Below are 26,534 nucleotides of genomic sequence, written 5' to 3'. Positions count from 1 at the left end.
AGAGTCCTTGGCTCCACAAATTTTGAGATTGGGGCTATACCTAGGAATGTGCATTTTAATTATTTCTGCCACCACCCAACCATTTCTATCTACATTAAATCTGAAGAAAAACTGCTCAAGAGACACACAACAGAAATTATATGTTTCTTTACCTTGTTTTTCTTCAAACTTTCAAATGCCTAGGGCTCATATGCCATAGCAACTTCCAGGTCTGGAAGTTTTGTACCTTTCATAGTCCTCTTAAGACAATATATCCTCTTGTCTATAGAGGCAAAGCAAGCAAACAGACGAAGGATCTAAGGGCATGAAGAAGGGCAGGGACTTCATCATAACTCTATCAACATTTCCAATTTTCTGACTCAGATGTTCCAGGATGACTCTCTCTGTCACATCTTCTAGTGCATTGCACGTTGACTTCTTGAATGTAGATTGGAGGAAGATTGTTCAATGGACACTTCACTGTCTCTCTTTAATTTTCAAAATTTTAGACATAAAGGCATTGTATTAAAAATACCTGGGTTTTGCTAAGCTTATGTTCCCTTTCTTTCCCAACTAAAGCTTAATTGTAGTTATTATATAACTGCACAAATAGATTTTGGGAATTTCTTGAAAACATTTCCAAAATGATTGACCTGACCCGCAAAAGATTATGTTATATCTTGCATATAATTTTAATACTACTTGAGAAAAGACATTAAAGAAAGTCTAAGGAATTATTGCTAGGGGAGGTAAGATCTTGTGGATGTAAATTTTTCCATAGTCAAATCTATGAAAGGTCACTAAAAGCTGATCAGTGAGAGTACTTCTTTTAACATATAAATGGCTTCATAGTCCTTGAAGGTGTAATATACCACCCAAGGGTATGATACAGTTGAAAAAGGTGTATGAAACTCAAGAACAGAAAATGATCTGTTGAATGTTCTCCAAATCCTTTTTCAAGATTATGGTAAGCATTGTTCCATATTTTCATATTTTTAAGTGATACTTAAAAACAACTAAATCTGGTTCTAACATTTCTCTCTTTCTTTTCTTTCTCTTTTTATTTTGAAAACGTAGCTGACATATACCTGAAGTCTAAAGAGCATCATTAAAACTTCAATACTGTGTTCTTACTTACTAGGAGAGTGGATACAAAGTAATTTTTGGATAGATTTACGAGGGTTCTGTAGAAAGCATCACAATGAGAACCAGTCAGTATGGAGAAGAAGGAGCTGACTTTCACTAACGCAAGCTGATATAGAGACCACTGAAGTGAAAAATGCAGAATATTGTTTTATCAGGATGAGTCCCACCCATGTTGCATAGGTCTTCTTGGGGAGTTGGCAGCTACTTAATTGGAACATAAAGAAACAGCGTATATTTAATTCAGCTTCTGCTATGTGGTTACTCATTAGCCCACATTAACCAGATGACACTATTTTTGTGGATGTGATAACAGCTTGCTTTCTCTAATTTCTGAGATATATCACTAACCTGAAGGTACATTATTTCCCAATGAATAATGCCTATTTGACATATGGGAAATAGTAAAAAGCCGAACCACTATCAGGAATTATTTGTACGTGTGTTCTTCAAAGAAAATCATTGCCTCCACATAGGTGTCTTAGAGTGTCTTACCCATATATGATTATGTGGTTACATCATTTCCAACAATGTCTGCACAGGAGTCTGGTGCACCTCCCAACAGATACATGGGTTTCCTAGGGGGAGAAACTCCCCAAGTATTTCCTATGAGTTGGAGTGGCAAATAGCTTTAATAAAAATAGTTAAATAACTAGATTTCGTATAGATAAAACATACAGCTTAAATCTTTTCCTTTTACAGCTAAGGGGATATTATAATGTATCTTAATAATGCTTTTATGGGATTGTAGCAGAGGCAAGGGCAACAGTGGTTTGCTCTGTTCCAGTCTATCAGCTGCCGCAGAGAAGTTTTACTAAATTGCTTCAAAAGCACAACATATCTACAAATGCCAGAGTTGCCCCTGACGTCCAGCACCTGGTTCCACAAGGCCCTTCCTGTCGTTGCCAAGGTGGTGCTGTCTTGTGACATCCTCTGATTTTTCCTGACATCTCACGACCACTTCACTATGGCCATTCTCATTGTCTAGTGATTCCTTTAATCAGGTTCCTAAAGTGCTGGTACGATAATCAGCAGGACAAAATTTAATCTCTAGTTGCTAATTAATTCTTATTGAATAATATATCATCACTATTGTATTATGTTTGATTCAAAATGGCACTGTTAATGTTTATATATATATTATCTTCATAATCTAAAATTAATTTTGCAATGTTCCAATGCAGGGTTATTAGTTTTCTACTCCTGCTGTAACAGATTACCATAAACAGCAGCATAGAATAACATAAATTTATTATCTCACAGTTTCTGTAGGTCAGAAGTCTGGTGAGCTCAGCTGGATCTCTTGCTCAAGAGATTCACAAGGCTGAAATCAAAGTATCGGCAGGATGACACTACTTTCTGGAGGATCTAAGGATTAATCCATATTCAGGCTCATTGAGGTTTCAGCAAAATGCAGTTCCTTGAAGTTGTAGGACTGAGGTCCATATTTCCTTCCTGGTTTTCAGCTTTTAGAGGCTGCCTATACCCCTTGCTTGTGGTTCTCTTCCTCCATTGTCAAAGTTAGCAATGGTAGTTGAGTCTTTATTCTGTTGTTTTTTTTTTTTTTTTAAGATTTTATTTATTTGACAGAGACAGCCAGCAAGAGAGGGAACACAAGTAGGGGGAGTGGGAGAGGAAGAAGCAGGCTCCTAGGAAGGAGCCTGATGTGGGGCTCAATCCCAGAATGCTGGGATCACGCCCTGAGCCAAAGGCAGACGCTTAACGACTGCGCCACCCAGGCGCCCCTATTCTGTTGTATTTCTGACCAAAGCTGTAGGGAAAAGCTATCCACTTTTAATGGTTCTGGTGATTATATTGGACCTACCCAGATAATCCAAGATAATTTCCCCATTTCAATGTCCTTACCCTTAATCACATCTGTAAAGTCCCTTTTGACATGTAACACATCAGGTTCTGGACAGTAGGACATGGGCATTTTGCAGGAAGGGGGAGCATGAATCTGTGCATGGGGTTGACTAACTCTATACCCTGGAATCCAATTCTGGCCACCTATTTTTGTAACTAAAATTTCATTGCAGAGCCACACCCATTTGTTTATATATTGTCTGGCTGCTTTCATGCTCCAACAGCAGAACTGAGTACATGGGACAGAGGCCATTATGGCTCACATGTCTAAAAATATTTGCTACATGACTCCTAACTGAAAAAGTTGGCTGATCGCTGCTCCAAAAATAGCATAATTATTCTAAAATCTTTTTGAAAAATGTTAACTAGGTATTATGAATCAAAATAAACTGAATTCGGAATGTAAGTGGGAAGGTTGCTTACTCAAACTGAGGAATTTAGGATATAACCAAAAAACAGAAAAAACAAAACAAAACAAACTGTAGCAAGGGAACAACTTCTATCTCAATTTCTGCCAATGGCAGAGCCATCAATCTGCTTGTCTAGTTAGCATTTCAAGACTCTTCCATAATACCAAGAGCTTTAAGCAGGGGGAAAAAAATCAGAAACCTCTTTTAAATGGACAAAAGCTAGGGTAGAAAAGTAATTCAAAAAGTAAAGGGATACAAACACCCCTTCGTAGAAATTATAGATGCATAGACTGAACTTCCTCAAGCTTTGCCAAGTGATTTTTAATTCCTTAGGTTATTATCAGTCTTTGATATTCAACAAAATACCCACTGATGAGTGTTGAAATCTCTTCATTGTTTCTCATGCTTATCTAATGGTAACAAGCATATTCATTATAGTCTTCCATTGTGTTTTCAGCTATGATTTACAAAGGCCATGGCTCATGATTAATTTTAGTTTATACACATAAACACAAACTCCTTCATTTGTTAGCTTGATCCTGTCAGTATGCAAGCAAATATGGCAAAGAAAACAAAACCTACAAGCCCAAATTCCCATGAGATTTTTTGTGAACACGACCAATTTGAGAACTACAAATAAACTTTGTGATTTTTTTTCAATGCCGAAAGACAGCAGTATCCTAGACCACCGGAGTCATTACTCAGAGGAAGAAAGAAGAAGAAAGGCAAGACTGCAGAGACCGCAGGCCAGCATAGTCCAATCAGTCTTTCCACTAGAAATGGAACTACATAAAAATATTCCTAAATTTGGAAAAGAATGCATTTTCAGGCTAACAAAGTTGATAGAGCATGAGCTAACTAAAATGTATTTATTTTCTTATTCTTCTAACTCATCTTTAAGGATGGAGAGGTTATGCACCTTCGAAAGTCATAGCAGGCTCAGATCTGTCAGATCCAAGTCATCCTAATGCGAGTGTGTGTGTGTGTGTGTGTGTGTGTGTGTGTGTGCGTGTGTGTGTGTGCATATAAGGTCATTCTACTATACTTATTTAGGACCCAATAATTATTTTCAATAAAATTAGTAACTTTCCTTACTCCTTAGATAATCTAACAATATTGATAACCATAAATGTCACACTGAAGAAACCTTAAGTAACATGAAAAATAAAATTCTTTTTCTGGGAAAGCAAATTTGATATATTTTTAAAAGCAGGCAATTGCTATGCCTAAGTACTAAGGACTATAGACCCCGACTCTATAGGTCATCACCATAAAGCCATAAGCCCTCCAAACCTGAACTGAGAATAACATCTTAGTCATTAATGATTTATGTGCTGGGTAAAACTGCAATTGGCTTTGCTAAACACAATTTGGAATTTCAGGGTTCCATATTCTACTACCTATTCCTACCAGTTCCCAAGGGCCCTATTATATTTAACATACTTTAAATGCTATTTGTTAAAAAGCTTTTTAAAAGAACACATTTCGTTTAGGAAATGTTAACAGGCTTTTCCCTAGTCTCACTATAACTATTCTCATTCTTCATTTTTTTTCTACATGGTATATGAAATAGATATAATTTGCAAGTCATTATTGTTTTCTGAGCTCAGGAAAGTGTGGCACATACTTTTGATATAAAGAAAATAGGTGAAAGTAGACTTGACATTAGAAATATATCTAAAATAGTTCAGTTTTGAAGACAAAAACAGTGATTATATATACAGTTATAATAAAATTTCAGCTTGTTCTAATCAATTTCTATTTTCACGTTTAAGATGTATCTTTTTTTCACATTTTAGAGAAGGCCATTATATTTCACTATAGGCTCTTTGATGATCTCTTCAATGGAAATAAGCTAAACTCAATATATAAAGCATATTTTTATAATATAACTGGTAATAAATACTAGGATACTCAACAAATCAGTTACATATCCCTTCCCTCAGTGAGTAGTATAGTATTTTACAAACTCTAATTTGGGTGATAAGTATAAATACAACAAGCATTAGAAATTCAAAACAGGAGAGCAAGAAGGACTATATGTATTGTATGGAGGAAGTGTTAAAGGTATTTATAAAATAAAGGGGAGAAATGAGGGATCCCATCACCCAGAGAGGCTCCATGGCGCAGCTGTTAATTGGGCTGGCCTCTGAGGGCAGCTGGGCACTGCAAGCAGGGGGAGAGTAGAAGTGAGTGAGAACACTTGGCAGCATTTTCTTCTCCAGCATAAGCTTTTCTTCTTCCTCTCCTTCTCCCTCAGACCCCCTTTCAACAGATTTGTCTATATTCTTTTAAATGGAGGTCTTCTAGAGCAGAGATTGTATTGTTTAGAAAATTTGGTCAACTCATTCACTCAAAATATTGAAAGACAGAGTTAGTTCTAAGTGACTTGTGATAATTATCTCACCATTCTTATATTCTGACTTTACCTGTAACTCCAAGTGTCTAGCTGGTGCTTAATAAAATGTATTGATGATACTCTGGTTTTCATAGGTAAAAAGTAATTTACTTTCTGTACATGTTTTATCTCCTTTGTAAATTGGCTGACAGAATATCCCCCCAGAAGGGAAGTTCAACTCAAAGCTTAAATCTGTTCACTTCAAATCGTTTTACTGAATTAACATTAGTGAGACTGTTTTGTCAACACTATTTTTGAGGTTACTCATTCTTTAACTTATAAAAATTTGTCACTTAATTAATATGTTCTTTAAATTCTCAATAGTGACTTTACTTAGGAAAGTATTGTCGATGTTCACTTACAAGTTTTCTCCATAAGAAACATGATATTAATTCTGACTTTTTTTTTTTTTTCAGGGACCTAGTATCTCTTTCTATTTTTCACCAATGCTTGTAACTGGTAGACATTACCATAACAAACAATAAAAACAAACACATAAGTAAATAAATATTTTTTAAACAGATTTTGAACCTACAAAAAAATAACTTCTTACTCAAAAGCAGTGTTAAAGGAATTCCCAGTGTTCAGTGCAGTGATGAGATTAGGTAGAGATGAGATTATTCTTAGCATAAAGGAGGTAGATTTTATAGAAATAAAACACATTCTTGAAATTAAATAGAACCGGTATGGTCACATTTTGGCAAAAGCTGAAAAAGACCTAACAGTTTAAGTATTAGTTGTGATGTTTAAAAGTCATTACTAAGAGATTTGTGATTTTCATTAAACAATCTAGGAAGCCAGAGCATCTTAGTAAAAAGTGGTTCACAGGGAAGATAATTGTCATTTTTTATAAAACCAAGATTGATTTTCTTTTTGGAAGCCAGAAATTGTAAAATAGGAGAGAATACATAGGTTTTGTAAACCAAAGGATGGGAGTATAAATTCTGTTGTGTCATTCATTAAGTTTATCGATTTGGGAAAATGACACTCTGTGCTTATTTGTATGTAAAGGTCAGCTTCACAGAAACTTTGCAAGGAATTTAAAAGAAAAACAACTGTGTATATGCAACGCATGAGAGTGGTTCACTTTAATACAGGGAGTATCAAAGTATAATCAGGAGAGCCTTAATAGGAATCACTTTCCTTGTCCCTACTCATCAATGATTGAAGCATTTAAAGTGAATGTGTAAAGTAGAAGTAGAATTTTTAATTTCTACAGAAGGACAGAACAAGATTTAAAGAGTTTCAGTTGCAGTTGGATGGATTCAAGAAAGGGTTCTTGTCATTCTAGAACAAGAGGTCTAGATCTGGATTACTGGAGTACCCAGGTAGTTTTAAGAAGACTTCTCTAATCCTTGACCTAGCACTTTCAAATGCATCCCACCCATTCTTCTACTCTGGGGTACACTGAAGTTAATTACTCTCCTTTGTATTATGTTTATAATTTCTATTGCTGTAAGCATCTTAAACCTATGTATTTACTTGGCAGTCTTCCGTGTTGAGACGGATTCTTACTCATCTTGGTCTCCCCCATTGCTTGGCTCAGAGTCCAATAAAGATGTGTATATAGATAAACAATCTAATCATTACTATCTTGGATAAACTGAAGGGAGTTTCATTACGGACAAAAGCATAGGATAATCTGGCATTTTTTTAAAAACAAAATTCTGAATTTTTATAAAACTTGGTAAAAACAGTGTTTCAAACTATATAGTCACCAGAGTACAGAGTTATCAAAAACGTATGCACATCACTGGGCATCTCCTGGCATTGTGTTTCCATATAATATATATCTTCATAACAAACTACTTCATTTACAACTCTTAAAAGTCTAGAAAAATGTGTTCTGATCTAATCAAATGACTGACTGTTAACCTTTGTTTAAAGGTAAATTCTATAACCAACTCAATGCCACGTGGATGATACTTACATTAGCCAAATGAGCAAGTTCTATCTCCAGGAACGAATCAGTTGTTTTGGGTTCAGGCCTTATTGTGACCACGATGATTTTGGAATTGACAACAGTGTAATTTCTGAAACACAGTAATTATGATTAAAAGGAGAAAGGATCAATGACATGTATAAATTCCTACTGCTCAGTACATGTTGGAATGCATGTTAAATAAATATATCCCAACATATCTTAAGGAAAGCAGACAAACATTGGGCAAACAGATTTAAAGCATGATACTAAAGTAGTACTTATGGAAAGTTACAGTTATTTCTTCTTATAAACAAACCCTATTTGGAACTAGAAAACTTTGAAGGGGAGAAAGCTATTGCTGACTGTTAGCATTTTAGATGCAAGGAAGATGAAAAAGCAGCAGCACTGACAAGCTTTCGATTACTTAAATCTGATTCACCTACAAGAGAGATGGATTGTGAATTCACACCTTCAGGCAATCTTTAAATGAATATAATCCATTTATCTCAAGGTGGACTTAACGGTTTTGTTCTCCAGGAGACCAAATATTCTTCTTGTAGAGTGCTATCTTGGCGTTTTTTAGACTATCTCAAAATTCATTAAGATGAATAATTGGAATGTGGTTTAGCATGAAAGCAAGCAGAGTTTAAATATAAGTAAATGCTGTTGCTAATCACTGACTATCATTCATTTCAGCCATACAGACTTACAGGCTGCTGCTTTATCTCAATATGCTCCACGTAAGGAATACATTTAAAATATCTCACCAATTACAGTTCACTCACAAAGAAGTTTTAAATATATTTACAAGCTACAAAAAATTATCCATAAACATATAAAACAGAACCAACTCTTTCTTGTACATACAGGTTTTTATCCAACATGTATAAAATGCCACATATCACCTCTTATTTAGACATTCAAAGGTTTATTATACTTTTAGCTATATATATTTCTTCCATCCTTTCTTTTTGCTTTGAAACAAAACAGAGCATGTTCCTCCATAGAACACGTACTATTCTGGGGAATCTGTAACAGGTATCAAAGATGAAGTCATTTAACTTTTCTCTCTCTTTTTGTTGCTTAAAGCATTATTTATAGGTAATAAAATTCACCAATTTTAAGTGGGCAGTTTGATGCTTTTATAATTGTCAGTACCATGCAAGCACCACCAAATCAAGATGGATAGCCGATCCCCTCACCTTGAACACTTTCCTTGTGCTCTGTGCATCTGATCCCCTCCTGCTCCCAAGGTTCCAGCCAACAATGAACATGTTACCTCTATAATCATGCCTTTTCTAGAATTTCATTTAAATAGAATCGTACGGTACAAAGACCTTCGTGTTTGACTTAATTCACTTAGCATAATGTTTCTGAGATTCACCATTTTGTTTCTCTTTATAGGTGACTATTATTCCATGATATGGCTATAACACAGTTTGTGACCTACTCATCAATTAAGTAAGCAACCTGTGGGTTACTTCTGATTTTTAGCTTTGATGAATAGTGTACTATTCATATTTGGCTATTATGAATAATTGGCATACAAACTTTCTACATAGACATGTGCTTTCATATGTTTTGGGTAAATACCTAGGAGTGGAATTGCTTGATCATGTAGTAAAAGCATGTTTAATCTTATGAGTAAATGCCACACTGTTTCCCAAAATGGCTGTACCATCAAAATCATATAATTCTAATAATGTAGAACAACGTTGAACCTCACATTCTTTGTGCAAATCTTTTCTCTAATGGGATGGTCTTTACTGTGATATTTCACCAGAAAAAAATGATAACTCTGCCGCCGTGAGGAATTTACTGTATTTAGTAATAGAGGAACTATAAACATATTTTGAGTTGGATAACATTTTTTAGCCCATCTCTCATGTATCAGTAATGTCAAATAACAAATTCTTAAACACTCAGGAAGCTTAATGGTATCTAGACTAACAGTAAAAAGTAAAGAGCAACAAGGTATACATTTGACTTTATATTTCTTAGGGGAAGGTAGCTGCAAACCCCAGAGAGGGCTGGTTAACTGTCCTTTATTTCATTTAATACTAATTGAAGGTCAGTTGCATTGAGAGTGATATGAAGTTAAGCTCTAAATGCCAAGTTCCCTTTGCAAATTTATCGTTCCCTATTTCTCTAGGGGGGATCAGGTGAGAACAGATGGAATTAACAAAGCTGTGAGATGATACTGGGCAGCTAATTATATTAGCAGATATGACAGGATTCTCAGAGAATGACAAGGTGTATATAACTTGGGGTTGGAGAAAATGTTTGTCTGTCACCACCAAAAAAATTATGGCGGGTTCTCCCAGAGAACAGTCCTGAGCACACAGATGCAAGTTCCTTTTCCAAATTAGCCTGTTTATGTTTGAGTTCTGGTTTGGTTACCTTGAAACAAAAATATTTACATGTCACTATAATTCATTTTGCCTTTTTATTGCCGGTTCTATTTATAATCCCATTTCTCTGCTATAAATAAACCCAATGTTAATTTAACTCAACTGCTAATTTTAATTAATAAATGTTAGTTAAATTTGATGGTATACAGATATTTTGCATTATTTTAAAGTTGTGTAAGTGGATCATTTACCAGAAAATACAGATGTGAGTACTCCAAACAGGAATTTATAATTTTGTCAAGATATTTATGAAGCTCTCTTTGTGTGTCTGGGCATGTGGGAATTTTGACCCTGGGAAACTGGGGTATAGAAAGCAAAGTAGCTAAGATGAGCAGTCTTCTGTAGGGTATGTTACTCTGTGTCAGGTTTATCAGCTTCTCAACTGGGCTTGTGGAGATGACCCCTAGAAGACAGAGCCCACCTTATGACTTTTGCTCTGTGTGTGTGTATGTGCGTGTGTGTGTGAACTTATTTAAAATTCAGCTGGGACAGGATGCATGCCAGTATAATTATGCAGATGGATGTTCTCATCACATTCATGTACTACCCTCCCTCCCCTTGTCCTACTAATATGTTACTATTTCTACCACAACATCCATTAATACGTATGTCTCCTTCCACATGATTATAAGTTCAATGAGGGCAAGATTTCTATCTAGCATTTATATATCCTCATTTGCATTATGCTTTGCACATTTTAGTGCTAACACATGTTTAAATATCATATTAAATAAACACATAGTAAGCAAAAATATCAAACTTTTGACCAAGCTGGGTTAAAATGTAATGCCATTATCATGGTATTAAAATGCTTGATGAAGGAAAAATAAGCAAATTTACATTACGCAGTCGGTCCCTTTTTAAAAAGTGTACAGTGTGTGAAATTATCTTTAATTTATTCTACCAATTTATTCTAATTTGCATAAGTGGGTAGCTGGCTCCTTATGTGCCATGTCAGGCTTTGTGATCTACTAATGCTTCCTGGCTGGATACACATTTATATTCACTGCAAGGAAAGCAGATCTTGTAGCCAAATGGATTTCATGACTAAAATAATAAAGTTCTTTTCTGTTCTTGAGATTTGTGCTAGTTGGTTTGGCTAAAACATTTAAAAATGTGTAGAGTTATTCATTCAAAGGACACCCAAGTTATTCAAAATTATTACAAAGGCTTAAGGCACTTAGTGTACATTAACCATATCTTAAAGAGAGTAAAAAAGTGACTACGAAATGGAATGTAGCTGTTTACCAGAGACTCACTTCAGGTATAAGGACATACACAGGCTGAACGTGAAAGATGGAAAATGATGGCCATACAAATGGTAACCAAAAGAAAGCAGAGATGGCCATATTTGTAATGGACAAAATAGACTTTAAGTCAAAAACCAAAATAAGAGACAAAGAAGAACATTATATACTGACAAAAGGGCCAATTTGTTAGGGAGATATAACAGTTATAAACATATACATATCTAACAGCAGAGCACCCAAATATTTGAAGCAAGTGTTGACAGAATGAAAGGGAAAAACAGACAGCAACACAAAAATAGCAGATTTCAATTCAATACCCCACTTACATAATGGATAAATCAACCAGATAATAGATCACTAAGAAACAGAGGACATGAACAACACTACAGATCAGTTGGATCTAACAGACATATAAAGAACACCCTATCCAACAACAGCAGAATATATGTTATTCCCAAGTGCATATAGAGTATTCTCCAGGATAAATCATGGGTGATGCCACAAAAAGAGTCTTAACAAATTTAAGATGATTGAAATCATACTTAGTATCTTTTCTGACCACAGTGGAATGAAACTAGAAGTTGAAGGCAAAAAAGAAAAAAAACTGGAAAATTCACAAATATTAGGAAATTAAATAAAACACTCTTGAACAATCAATGGACCAAAGGACAGATCACAAGAGAAACTAAAAAGATCTTGAGACAAATGATGATGAAAACACAACATATCGAAACTAATGGGATACAGCAAAAGACTAAGACAGAAATATATAGGGGTAAATGCTTCTATTTAAAAAGAAGAAAGATCTCAAGTCAACAACCTAATTTTATTTCACAGAACTAGAAAAAAACAACAATAAACTAAAATCAAAGTTAGCAGAAAGAACAATAAAGATTAAAGCAGAAACAAATAGGGAATAGGAAAACAATAGAAAATATCAACCAAAATAAGAGTTAGTTGTTTGAAAATAAATCAACAAAATTGACCAACTCTTAACTAGACTAACTAGTAAAAAAGAGAAAACTAAAATAACAAAAACCAAAAATAAAGAGAGGAGACATTACAACTAATGCCACAGAAATAAAAAGGATTACAAGAAACAACTATAAACAATTACATGCCAATGAACTGGATAATTTAAAAGAAATTCCTATAAACATAAAAGCTGCCAAGACTAAGATTCATGAAGAAATTAAAAAATGTAACAGACCTATAACTAGTAGAGACTGAATCTGTAATCAAAACCTCCCAACAAAGAAAAGCCCAAAAAGAGATGGCTTCACTGGAATAATTCCATCAAACATGTAAAGAAGAATTAACATCAATTCTTCTCAAACCTTTCCAAAACATTGAAGAGGAGGACATACTTCCAAACTCACTTTATGAGACCCTCCTACCAAAATCAGAAAAAGATACAAGAAATGAAAACTATAGGCCAATATTCCTGATGAAGAGTGATGCAAAAAAAAAAAAAAAAAAAATCCAAACAAAATACTAGCATATTAAATTCAACAACACATTAAAAATATCATACAACATGATCAAGTGGGAATTATTTCTGGGATGCAAGGATGGTTCAACATATGAAAATCAAGGTAATATACCACATTAACAGAATGGAGGACAAAAGTAATGTGATCATTTCAATTGATGCAGAAACAACATTTGAAAAAAAATCATTTTTTTTCTTTTTTTTTAAATTTTTTAATGATTTTTTATTATATTATGTTAGTCACCATACAGTACATCCCCGGTTTCTGATGTAAAGCTCGATGATTCATTAGTTGCGTATAACACCCAGTGCACCATGCAATACGTGCCCTCCTTACTACCCATCACCGGTCTATCCCATTCCCCCACACCCCTCCCCTCTGAGGCCCTCAGTTTGAAAAAAATCATTTTTTCAGGATAAAAACTCTCATCAAATTAGGCATAGAGGGAATGTATCTCAACATAGTAAGGACCATGTATGAAAAACCCACAGCCAATATTATACTCAATGGTGAAAAACTGAAAGTGTTCACTGTTAGATCAGGAACAAGGCAAGGATGCCATCTATTGCCACTTCTATTCTACATAGTATTGCATTCCTAATCAAAGCAATTAGGTAAGAAAGAGAAATATAAGGCAACCAAATGGGAAAGGAAGAAGCAAAATTACCTCTGTTCAAGGTGAAATGATCTTATATGAAGAAAACCCTAAAGATTCCACAAAAAACCCTGTCAGAACTAATAAACAGGGGCACCTGGGTGGCTCAGTCGTTAAGCGTCTGCCTTTGGCTCAGGTCATGATCCCAGCGTTCTGGGATTGAGCCCCTCATCAGACTCCCTGCTCAGCGTGAAGCCTGCTTCTCCCTCTCCCACTTCCCCTGCTTGTGTTCCCTCTCTCGCTGCCTCTCTCTCTGTCAAATAAATAGATAAATTCTTAAAAAAAAAAAGAACTAATAAACAAATTCAGCAAAGTTACAGGATACAACATTTACACTCAAAAATCAGTTGCTTTTCTATACACTAACAAACAATCCAAAAAGTAAATTAAAGAAACACAACTATTTGTAATAGAATCAAAAAGAATAAAATACTTAGGAATGAACATAAGGAAGTGAAAGACTTTTAAGCTGAAACCAAACAAAAAATCTTGCTGACGGAAACCAAAGAAGACATAAATAAATGGGATGATGTCCCATGTTCATGAATTTGAAGACAATATTGTTAAAATGTTGGCACTACCCAAAGCAATCTAAGGATCACTGCAATTCCTATCAAAAATCCCAATGACATTTTTTTTTACACAAAAAGAAAAAAAATCCTGAAATTCATATGGATTGTCAAAAAACTCTGAATAGTCACAACAATCTTCACCAAGTATGACAAAGCTAGAGGCCTCGTGTTTCCTTATTTCAAAACATATTACAAAGCTACAGGAAGCCAAAACAGTATGGTACTGGAATAAAGACAAGTGATAGACACATAAACCAACTGAATAGAATAGAAAGCACAGAAATTAACCCTCTCATATAGACTCAAATTATCTTTGACAATGGTGCCGGGGCTACACACAATGGGGAAAAGATAATCTGTTCAACAAATGATGCTGGGAAAACTGGACATCCACATGCAAAAGAATAGAGTTAGATCCTTACGTTCTGCCATATAACAAAATTATCTCAAATAGATTAACGATCTAAACATAAGACTTGAAACTATAAAACTCTTAGAAGAAAACAGGGAAAAAGCTTCATGACATTGAATCTGGCGATGATTGCTTTGATATGATACCAAAAGTATAGGCAACAAAAGCTAAACTAGATAAATGATACTACATCAAACTTAAAAACTTCTGTGCAGTAAACAAGCAATAGAGTGAAAAGGCAATCTATGGGAGAAGAAAGAATATTTATAAGCCATATATCTGTCAAAGGGTTAATATTGAGAATATATAAAGAAATCCTAAAACTCAGCAACAAAAACAAACAATAGGATTACAAAAAAGGGCAAAAGACTTAGACATCTCTCCAAACATGACATAGAGATGGCCAACAAATATATGAAAAGATGCTCAACATCACTAATTATCAGGGAAATGCAAATCAAAACCACAATGAGGTATTTCATACCTATTAGGATGGCTACTATCTGAACAAACAAAACAAAACAAAACAATTAAAAAAACAGAAAATAACAAGTGTTGGCATTGTTATGGAGAAATTGGAAGCCTTATGCACTGTTGGTGGGAATGTAAAAGTGCTATGGAAAACAGCATGGAGATTCTTCAAAAAATCAAAAATATAATTAGCATATGATGAGGAAATCCCACTTTTGGATATACATCCAAAAGAACTGAAAACATAATCTCAAAGAGATATTTACACACCCTTGTTTATTGCAGCACTATTCATAATAGCCAAGAGGTGGAAGCATCCTAAATATTTATTGATAGATCATAAAGAAAATATGGTATATACCGACCATGGAATATTATGCAGCCTTAAAAAAGAAGAAAATTCTGCTGCATGCTCCAACAAAGATGAACATTGAAAACATTATGCTAAGTGAAACCAGTCTCACACACACACACACACACACACACACACACACACACACACACAACAAAAACAAAACAAGTAATGCATGATTTCACTCCTATAAGGTACCTAAAGTAGCCAAAATTTTAGAAACAGGAAGACTCCGGAGGTTGGGAGGAGGTAGAAAAAAAGGATGTTGTTGTTCAAAGAGTATACAGTTTCAATTTTGCAAGACAAAAAAGCTCTAGAGATTTGTTGCACGATAAGATGCATATGGTTAACACTACTATTCTGTGCATCTTAAGATGGGTAAATTTCATGTTATGGGTTTTTTATCACATTAAAGAAAATGCACTGCAGTGTTACAAATAAACATCAGTGGAGAGGATTGTGGAACTTATTGTGCAAATAAAGGATAACCAGACAAGGTACAGTAAAAAGATGTTAATGGTTTAATAAAATTATTAAAATTACTGTAGCCTCTTTCCATTTTTAGAATTAATTTTCATAATTTCAAACAAGCTCTCCAGTTTAAATAAAACCAAAACAAAATAGATGATTTCATATATTCTAGGAACTGGGACTTCATCAAAACGATTAAATTAAATATATATGCTTTTAAAACTAAAATCAGCTGATGGCTGCTAAAAAGTAGGATTGGGCTAATTTTGAGCTTTAAAACTAATCAGAATTTCAAGGTAGGTTTACTAAGGGATAACACCTAAAACTACAAAGAAGCTAAGTGATCAGGGATTTAAATTCACTTTCAAAAGGTATAGCCAAATAAAACTCAGATTTTTGTAAATAATATACTGAATGCATAATAATATTTTGTAATATTACTCATGCAAACTTGCTATTCCCATAGATAATTTTAATTTCTAGTGTCCTCACAATAGGATACTATAAAAAGATACAGAATATCACAAAACTGCAATATGTCATTGAAAACTCAGAATGAAGAAGCAAGATCCAAGGTTTGTTCAGGTCCTGAAACTGAAGAACAGGTGCTCTTAAGAGAACTCAACAATTTCAGGTTGATTGCCTTCAGAATGTATGGGTTTAAAAGTAATTATGTTTTCATTTTTTGATTATTTCTAATATAATTTAGTTCAATTGCTTTTCCCATTTGCTTTTAATTCCTAAATATACGAACTCAAATGAGTTCCATTTGCTAAATATGAAAAAAATTCACGTCATTTATCTTTATTAGGTTGGTGCACCTGACAGCAAATTCGTGTGGTTTTGCATTATTGAAACTTTTTTTTTCCTTTTCGAAAGATAATTTTCAAATGACTACTGGCTTATGAGAACATTGTTGCTTTTTATTCATCTGTATTTTTCATGGCATTTTAATACTATAGTGGAATTTGCATATAATTTTAATTAGATCCTTTACAATGTCGCGAATGTTAATAGCTACATTAAAATGCTCTTTTTTTTTTAACAGAGCTATATCTTCCATATGTCCTAAAGGAAAACTACACATTGCTCCTATACTCAAAAGTATTGTGATTTCCTATAAAACTGGAATCTGATTTAAATGAGTCAGAAAATGGACTGTTTACAACCGTTTCTTAAACGCTAGCTTGAGTGTATGATTGGGTACACTTTTCTTTTTTTTCCTTAGAGATAATTTCTGTACCATAAATTCCTAGAAGTGGCTGCATCAATGACAAGGCATTTTTAAAGCCTCTGGATATTGCCAAATTGTCCTACTAAAAGGTTATTACAGTTAAAAAAAAAAAAATGCTTGACCGCAGTTTGGGAGCTTGTCAGGCTGTGAGTGGTTGTTACTTTCTTGACTTGAGTGGGTGATGTGTGTGGGTGGCCTCGCCTCTCCCAAAAGACCCTCTGGCCTCTGCTGGTCAGACTTCATTCCAAAAATGGTCATGAGGAGCTGGGAAGAGTGACAGCCTCACACCTTGATGTCAATAGTCTGGGTTGGGGCCACCAAGTTGACCCCCAAGTATCCTTGAGTTTGTTCATACACGGTCACCTCCTCCTTGACTTTAGAAGATTTTCTGCATAAGAGCAATATGTATTCACACTGATATCAAAGTGCACAGTTTGTACTGCTCAAAGGAATCGATACTACTAGCCTCACAGAGGCAGCAAGGCAGGGAAAGTGTCCTGGTTTGGGCAGAGAAGACTTGAATTGGATTAGAACTCAGTCACCTGCTGGACACACAATCTTGGGTAGGTCATGGAACTAATAAGGAGGTCAGTTTCTCATGTGAAAAATTAGAATTCTAGATGGTACTAACCTTTAAAGGACCTTGCAGCACTAATATCCTGGTTCTATCCTTTTTGACTATCAAAAACTATTCTAAGAAGGACAAAAGTGGAAGGCTGAGAGCAGCACATATTTAGTTTGGACTTAAGTAGAGCACATTCCTTCAGTTGAAGGGGCAATCTGATCTACTTAATTGTAAAAGGGAAGACAATCAAACAGCAAAACAAAAATTGCCGCTCGAAGAATAGCTGAATGCATATTAGGGCAAGAGAAGAAATCTCTAAATAAAAGAGTCAACATGCAAAGTTATTTCTGCCTATGTATGAAGGGAAATTTCTAAATCATATCTATTCAAAACATTACATCAAGTTCTCCTTCCTAGTCCCCATGGAGAAATTATGCAAAGTATTGTTTTGAAAATGATTATATCAAAATAAAAAATTTCTGGAAACTTAACAGCAAGCCTAACATTATTCAGTGTATGAGAAACTTGGCTCCAATAGTTTCAACAGACAATTAGTAAAATGATCACTCAGGAAAATGTGTCATGAAAATTTGGTAAATAACTAAACATAAAGAGCAAATTTGTGTATTTTTTCATGTTGAATTGGAAGATATTCCCTTTCCTACTGGGTTCAATTCACATAGTTCAATTTATAAGTAAAACAACAAGATATATGTATTTTATTCCTCTGTTCCTAACATATTTGTATGGCATGTGCACTAAATGTCTATGTACTTTGTTATTTTAAAAATGTCTTATGTGGAATATTCTATCAGATAAGACAATTACTTATTCCAGGAAACATTTCTTGGACCTTTACTATTTTTTAAGTACTGTTCTAGAGTTTCGACAGTAGAGAAGATTAAAAAAATTCAGACAGTAAGGTTAGCCAGGTTGCTACTTAGTAAATATTTGTTCAGTGACTAAAACAAAGACATCACCCTTGTCCTTTAAAAGGCTTATTCTTATTTAGCAGATCTATCATTGGTATGGTTACTAACTCAACTTTCTGGAATAGTTTTTTGAAAAGGAGAAGAAAAAAAAAAAACAAGCCTGAGAATGCTCCGTTACATTATTTTACTGTATAAAATAAAAGGAAATGTGTTGTAAATGCTAATATTTCACCTTTGAAATAGTACCTAAACAAACATTTCATCCTGAGCATTCCATTGTCATTATTTCCAGTCTAAAAGTGAATATTGTTTTCCTATAGTCATTTACCTAATTACTTTATACATAAAAAGTGTGAGTGGGTATACATATTCATAATTCTTACATATAGGTTGTTAAGGACTTTAAGCTAAAGAATACATCAGAACTGCACAATTCTACGATTTTACTGCAATAAAGACGAGGAATTTTTGAAGTTGGAAAGAACCTTTGAGTGCAACCCCACAATATACATATAAAAAACGTCAATAACTTGCCCCCAGATTTGAATCTGTTTGTGTCACAGGTGGTATTAGGGGAGCCACTGCTCTGGACTATGCCCTGCTTTATCCATTAAATCATTCACAACATGCCCATTAGTCTACCCTAAGTAAATTTTCAATTCCCTTAACTAAATTTATGAAACATGGAATGGCCTGGCTTCAGTTGTGTGAGTGAGTTCTATGGTATGATGCAAAACAAGATTAATCATAATGCAACTTTGTTAGACATGCAGGAGAAAAACTAATTCACAGTCTAAAGCCTTTTATGTTGAGTATTTTGTTTGCATTCACTATATCCCTCAGCAGCAAATAGGGTGAATAATGCACATCAATGTGTTTATTTTATTTGGTGCTTATATTTTAAAGTTGAACTGAAGGCAGACAATTTCTGAGTGACTGGACAAGTTTATTAATTTCTTGTTATGTGAAATTAAAATTAAAACCCAAGTCCGCTGATTTTAAGTTAGTGTCTAGTCTAGAGTTCTTGAAAGACTAGCTTCATACAAATGAACCCCCTATGGAAATAAGGGTCTAACTTTGAGTATCTGGGTACATTTAACTTGAGCACATTTCTTTTCAAATGAACATCATACACAAAGTTAGAGGCAGTGTAAGTATAAATCCATTTTATCTGTAATTGTGCACACCAATGTGTTTTAACAAAGCCAGTGGAAAATTTGGTAGTAAACTCATTAGTTTTGAAAATCTGTTATTGGTAGAACAAAAGCGAACACAGACCGATTCAAATTCAGAAAGCCCAAATTCCATCCAGAGAAGAAGGGAGTTAAAGAAAACTCAACTTCCCATAGTTGTCTCTTTGATTGAAGGAGAACCTGCATTACAGCTGGAGATTTACCGACTGTATTAATAATTTGCTGCACATGGAAAGATTTCATCCAAAGAATCAGGACTAGTCACTGCTGCTGCTGAAAACTTAGTTGCTTCCTTGCAAGGCCTTTTTTCTGCTGGACTGAACTCTAATTGTGTTTATTTATGAGACTATTTGTTATGCTCCTGGTATAACCGTACACATCATTCACAGTCTTTCCTCCCTAAAGACTTGAAGCTTTATTCATAAGGGTGTGAGTAAGAGCTCCCTGCAAATGTGGCTGTGTTTAACTAAAACAAAAACCAAAAAAAAACTTGGTCTCAGTCATCCAGAAGGAGACGGGGTGGAGGAAACAGGTCATCATGAGTGATAGCATCTCTACCCGAGTAGGTGTGAATGATGTTTTCTGTGAGATCAAGTAAAGTAGTTAAGACAATAGAGCAAATAAATTAATGTTCGTAGAACATACACTTTACTATGTGTAATGGTTTCTCTTTATGTCTGGGAGGAAAGAAATCAATGGATTTCTTCCAAAAATAGTCCTCTAATTTAACAACAGCATTTTTTCTTAATGTAGCTATAATTGAATATTTATTTAGAGGCAAATTGAGATCTTGTGCAAATGAAGAACAAAGCATGCATTCCCAGTCATCATGGCACTCCTCTAATTTCATGTGATGTTGATGAACAGTACCATTAAGTGCAAATAAAGAGAGAAGACAGATTAATTTTAAAACAACCCATTCTACTACAGAGACTTGAGGGGTTTTTTTTCCTTAATTTTTTTTTCCCTCAGTCTTAAGGCAAGTCATGATTAGTTACAAAAGAATTGCAGGGGTATAATCAGAGACCAAAATTGTCTTTTCTAGTTGTTTTGAAGTGCATAATATGCTAATAAGCTGTTCATTAAATGTGTATTTTCTATTTAATTTAAGAAAAAGCCCTTTGTATTAACAAAGCTTGTTTGACTATTTTCATAGAATGAGCTATAATCACATTTTTGGAATAATTTACAAAGATTATAACAGCTTATTACTTCATCGCTTACCTCAAAGTGGGCAAAATTAGATCTAAGTTTTTGTACAGGACTGCTCCAAGAACAAATACCAACGATTCATCTACTTCTAGAAAAAATGAAATTAAAAGTATTAGTGAAACGACAAGAAAAATACTGTCTTCTACAACTTTACTCTGTTCATTACAAGGGGATTCCAGTACGTGCTGATGCAAAGATGAGTAGAAGAAACGCCTACATAACCATGCATGGGGCAGATTTGCCCACACACCATACATAGTAATGGTAACTTAAAAAGATGAGTTCCCAGTGCTTTTGTGTCATCTGAAGTAACCTTCCTTCACCAGGCTGAGACAGGAGGCTACTGTAGTTGCAGCTAAGGAGTTTCAATTCCCAATGATATGGGGAAAGACAGACAATTTTCTTTTGGAGCTCTAAGCTAGAAGGTCAAATCTCCAAGGTAAAAAGCAAGTCTCAGATGTCGCTGTCAAAAGTAGCCACTAATTTTAGAGGTTGCTGAAGATGTTCTTAAAACTGAATTTTTTCTTAAATTTGCTTTTAGACACCAAAATAATATCTACAAACCAAAGCAAAAGTGAGGAAGAAATAAAAAACGACTGTGGAAATGCAACATGTTTCCACACTAAAATTAAAATATTATACCACATGCTTTCCACTGAGATAAAACTGTCAATCCTGAAACTTAACCATGCCAAGCTCAGGTCTAGAATTTGCACTTGTATTTTTTTTTTTTTTTTTACCATTTTAATAGATCCTTTCCTCCATTAAATTCAGATTTAAAGACCAAATGTCAGTTTTTGTTATTTACAAAATTAGTTTAGAATCATGATTGTAGACTGTTACTAAGTTGTTTGACACAAGCAGATTTATATCTAGTGTACTATGAAACGATCTTACTAGAAATGTTTTGTTCAAAGCTCAAATTATTTCACATATTTACCTTTTGATGACACAGGAGTAAAGATGCTTTTTGGAATGACTACCCTGTCTTCTGAGTTTCTTGCCCAGTCAACCATTCCCTTCCGTCCTTTCATTGGGAAGTTGATGTCTGTTAGAACAGAGGCTGCAGGAAGCCTCTGAATGCTAGCCACTATTAAGAAAGAAGTAATAATGTTAACTAAGATCTTTCAGTGTAATCAAAATTGACCAAATTAAACTTTGAAATATATTCAAAATAAAATTTTGAGCTAAAATTATATTTATCAGATCCAGAAAACAACTTATATCTTATTATTAGACAATTTTCATGAAGATTGCCAATTCTTTTACCTATCAACCCAGATTTCTGTTGCTTTCTAGAAGAATCAGGTACTAACGGTCAATAGAGTGTATTCTGAGAGGACCAGCGTGTACTGCCACTGGTTGTTCACAGCTGACCTCCATTCCAATTGTCAGAAGTCCATACTGTATTTTTTGCTAAATATTTTGATTAACACACTTGATCCATAGGCTGAAATTTGCATTTAAATCTGAATTTTTTCTTCTGAACACATTTTCTGCATTTACATCTGCATGTTATCTTTAGAACAAATTTTTCATGGATTAAATGGAGGTACCATGGAGGCATGGAAAGCAAAGCCCTATTGTTCTTGGAGACAGAATTGTCATAATGCAAATAACAAAGCACCTGTAATGCCATAACCACAGAGCCAAAATCATATGCAGAAAGATTTATCAAGCAGATCAAAACACAAAACTTTTAAAACATTCCCCCCAAATTGAAAGTAATAAATGTATACTTTGAATGGAGAATCATGTCTTTACTTACAATAAGTATTTTAATATATATTGAAAAAATCATGAATGATATGTTTGGTAATGCCTGAATATATTTTTTATTATATGTTACAATTACACACACATATATGTCATAAAACCATAATGATAAGTACTTAAGCACTTATTGATTATATACATTTCCAATTAAGAAATGTAATTTGTGTAACTTTACATAGGTCCCTACTTGTTCTACACTAAAGCTTCAGGTGTGTCATGGAGGATTTAAATAGAAAGATAATGAAGAAAACTATAGAAGCTATTACAAAAGTAAGCTAAAGTAAGAAACCATTCAGCTCCTCAGGAGTGGATTTCACTCTGAAGAAACTTGTAATTTAAATCGAGAGAATGAAAATTAAGAATTTAACAATATTAGTTGTATAAATATATTGCATCACGGGCTTAGATCCAAATTGAAATGGTTATGTATTACTGTACTTTACTAAAGCTCTTTCAGGCTATTATAGACATCCATTATCAGCATAGGATGGAATTTCATTTGGCTTGTAATTTGACATAATAAGCTTAAAAAAGGATTTTGTTACTAAATGTTGAAGGAAAGAGGGTGCTGGGTAACACATAAATTCGTTATGGATGTTAAATGCTGTTTTTGGATAACAGCTATAATTATTTTAGTTTCTTTAATTTTTCAAACAACATAGTCTTTGTTGCCCATAAATAAACTGGTTCACATGTCCTGAAAGGTCCAAATTCTCCACTGCAGATAGATGGACAGGTCAGCAAATTGGTAGCATTGTTCTTCCTTAAGGGTCCTGTGAGCTTTATTCAATCTGCAAAACTAAGTTCATCTGCTTCCAAATCCCCTGACTCTAACTTTGGTTTTTCTTGATATTTAGAGGAAATTTAATTCACCTCTTTGCTCTGAAAACTGCTGAAAAGAAATGATGGTTTTTCTGACTGTCACACAACGGTTTCTGTTGTAAAGGAAAATAAACAAAAGATAAATTGTTGGACCCTGAAGTCTAATAATTCATCTGTTTTTACACACCTTGGATAGAAAACAAAAATCAAATGAACAAAAAGAAGAAATAACAAATGGAGGAAGCACATTCTGTACCAAATCTATCACTTTATCCTGAACAAATTCTAGCCTAATGCCATACCCTTAAATATACAAAAATGATATAATTACACATGCTTGTATCTCACATGATGAAATGTATTCATTCTTCAATTAAAGGCACATTAGCTATTAAGTTATGACTACATAGATTCGATTGTACTTTTGAACATAGTCTAGATTAAAGAAATATAAAAATCAATTAGGATCACTATTTAATTTGTGCAAAAACCCCTTTGAATTGCAGTCTTGAGCATAAGGAGGACATAAAAACAAACACTTATTCATTGATTTTAGTAGAAATGTAGTTCTTAAAGATGACATTTTCAATAAATGTATTATCAAAAGGGATATAACTTCATAGACTGATGAGATTCCAATGTTAGCCTTCAAATTATCAGTATACATGGTCTTTAAAATACCAAGTATTTAAAATTATACATCTCTACCTTAAAGCTATCTAGGAAGATGCCTTAGATGACACCGTGGTTCTTCATGACCCTGACATGATTAACAAGAAAACCTACTTCCATTCAGCAGAAATAATTTACAGATGACTTTTAATTCCTTCTTCTTTCAGTCCCTGTACCAGACACTTGGATCAATTCCATCCTCAATTCACCAGGTGTAACTGTCCAAAACCCTTGTGTAAAACTTAGATGCAGTCTTTAGGGAACTGCAAAGCTCAGATGTTAAGTGAATACCAAAGAGGTAAGATTAAAAATGAATGCTTTAAAGTATGCCAAGTTGATACAATGTGTGTCCAGTGCTGACAAAAGAACATAAATGCAAAGCATAAGTGCACAATCTCCATCCTCTACTTCTGCAGTAATTGCTGCATCAAAACCAGTCATTGTGGGTGGTTAGATAATAGAGCAACTTTCCTCAAAAACTGAGAAAACGCTTTTCTTACAGAGGATTAAAGCGCTTAGAAGAAACCTCAAAGGACACAGTGTCCCTGAACAAATAGGCACATCTCGAACGCTCCAAGAATTATCCTAAATTCACTGTATCATGTTTTCATTACAACACTAGATTTGATTTCTTATGCAATAAAAATAGGTGACTCATCACTGATAAACCTTGGAGCAAAACCAGCTGCACTTTCATTCTGCAATTTTAACACTTTCCTTTTGAATCTGGATATGCAGCATAAAATTCCTTCTCATCAGAAAGCATAAGGAATTCCTGCAGTTGGGTCTAAAAGCATAAGGACTCTGTTTCGTTTATTTGTTTTTGTTTTGCTTTTGGTTCACCAAAGCAGGGTGGAGCCTCTAACCTTGTTCCTGAGGAAAATCATGAGGTTTTAGCCCTTTGCCCTAATTGAGGTCCCGGAGAACGAACGGCAGCTCTGTCATGTAACGTCATGTCAGGTAATGTGAATGGTCCACATACAGAAGTTGGAGTGAGTTAGTCTGATGCACCAGTTGCTTCATGGAAGGCACGTAGAAGGAGAAGATGAGAGAGCCAAGGTGCGTGCATGAATGCCGGAAGAATGAGCACAACGGGCAAATGAAGCCAATAGAGGAAAATCAGTTTACCCGAATGGCTCAGTGTGGACTCTGGATCTGGGCCTGGGATTCAAATCTTGATATTTTAGGGTAACTATAATGTCCTGGGTTTTTTGGGTTTTTTTTTTTCGGGCCAGTCCGTTTACCTCTGTTGTTTTGTATAATTGAGGTTACGTATTTAAAACTTTATATTGAATATATACACATAACCAAAGGCAGAAATTTCACTTAAAATAGAGCTTGTCCTTTAGTACCTAAATGTGCCACCCAGGGAGCTGAGGGCTCCTTTTTATTCATCCTCTTTCATTCCTTCCCTCTCTCTTCTCCCCCTACCCCTTCTCCTCCTGCTCCTCCTCCTTCTTCTCTCTCTTTTCTTCTCTCTCTCCCTCTCTCTCTCTCTTCCTTCCTTCCCTCTCTCTCACCTTTCCCTTTTTCCAACAGAATCTGCCAGAGGGAAGAGGTTGGCTTCTCTGGTTATCTGGTCACATAGAGTCAGCCAGGCTAAAATTCTCCATTAAAAAGGAAAATGACTGTATCCTCAATGACAAATTCAGTATTACCATTGCAGCCAAGGCCACAGTTTGCAAAGAGAATTTCAAAAGCACTACTTTTGTGCAATGACCTAAGTTCTTAGAGCAGCAACTCACAGTCTATAAATGAGTAGAGGAAACTCCCAAGGACTGGCACCTTAAAATCAGAAACAAAAATGTAGGTAGATACAGAAATAGAAGTTGAAGAGATGCCTTAAAAGCGATATTGATGTTTCCAAAATATTTAAAGTTTGCATCATTTTTCATGTTGATTCAGAGGGAACAACTTACAAATTGGGTCTTGACTCATCAATATTAGAAAATTGGCTAGTTATCAAAATGGATTTGTTTGTGGAAAACATCACTCAATATTACTAGATGGTCGCCCCCACAGTTTTGAAATCCTGTAAGAAAAATATGGCAGGGAAGGAACTCTGCATAAGTGCGTTAGAAAGCAACTGTTAGTTTTGCTTGTGTACCAAGAGCAAGCACAGAGGGGCTGGGCAAAGCCTGCATGTAGTGTGATCCCTTGGTCTTTAGCAGCTTAAAAAGCCATGGTTTTTATATTTGTAGAGCAGTGCTGAGTGCCTTATAAAATACTGAGGGCATTTGGGAGGGAAGGGAAGGACAGCTGACATTTATTCATTTATTGAACACTCGACATGACCTCAGCATTTGTTAGCCATTCCTCAA

The 26,534-nt window shown here is 34.7% G+C and overlaps 1 protein-coding gene across 1 annotated transcript in view; it reads right to left on the bottom strand.

Annotated features, from left to right (window-relative positions):
- Positions 1–26,534, bottom strand: part of ADGRB3 (adhesion G protein-coupled receptor B3) — a 697,706-nt gene that overhangs the window by 293,343 nt on the left and 377,829 nt on the right. Inside the window, exons 12-14 of the mRNA XM_040643606.1 lie at positions 21,884–22,033; positions 20,956–21,031; positions 7,727–7,829 (exon numbers count right to left, since the gene is read on the bottom strand). Of these exons, the coding sequence (XP_040499540.1) occupies positions 7,727–7,829; positions 20,956–21,031; positions 21,884–22,033 (329 nt within the window). The remainder of the gene's footprint in view (positions 1–7,726; positions 7,830–20,955; positions 21,032–21,883; positions 22,034–26,534) is intronic.

Source organism: Ursus maritimus, unplaced genomic scaffold, assembly GCF_017311325.1.
Source record: "Ursus maritimus isolate PB19 unplaced genomic scaffold, ASM1731132v1 scaffold_29, whole genome shotgun sequence".
Lineage (NCBI taxonomy): Eukaryota > Metazoa > Chordata > Mammalia > Carnivora > Ursidae > Ursus > Ursus maritimus.
The sequence above is the reverse complement of the archived record's forward strand: the minus strand, read 5'-3'. Positions and strand labels throughout refer to the sequence as shown.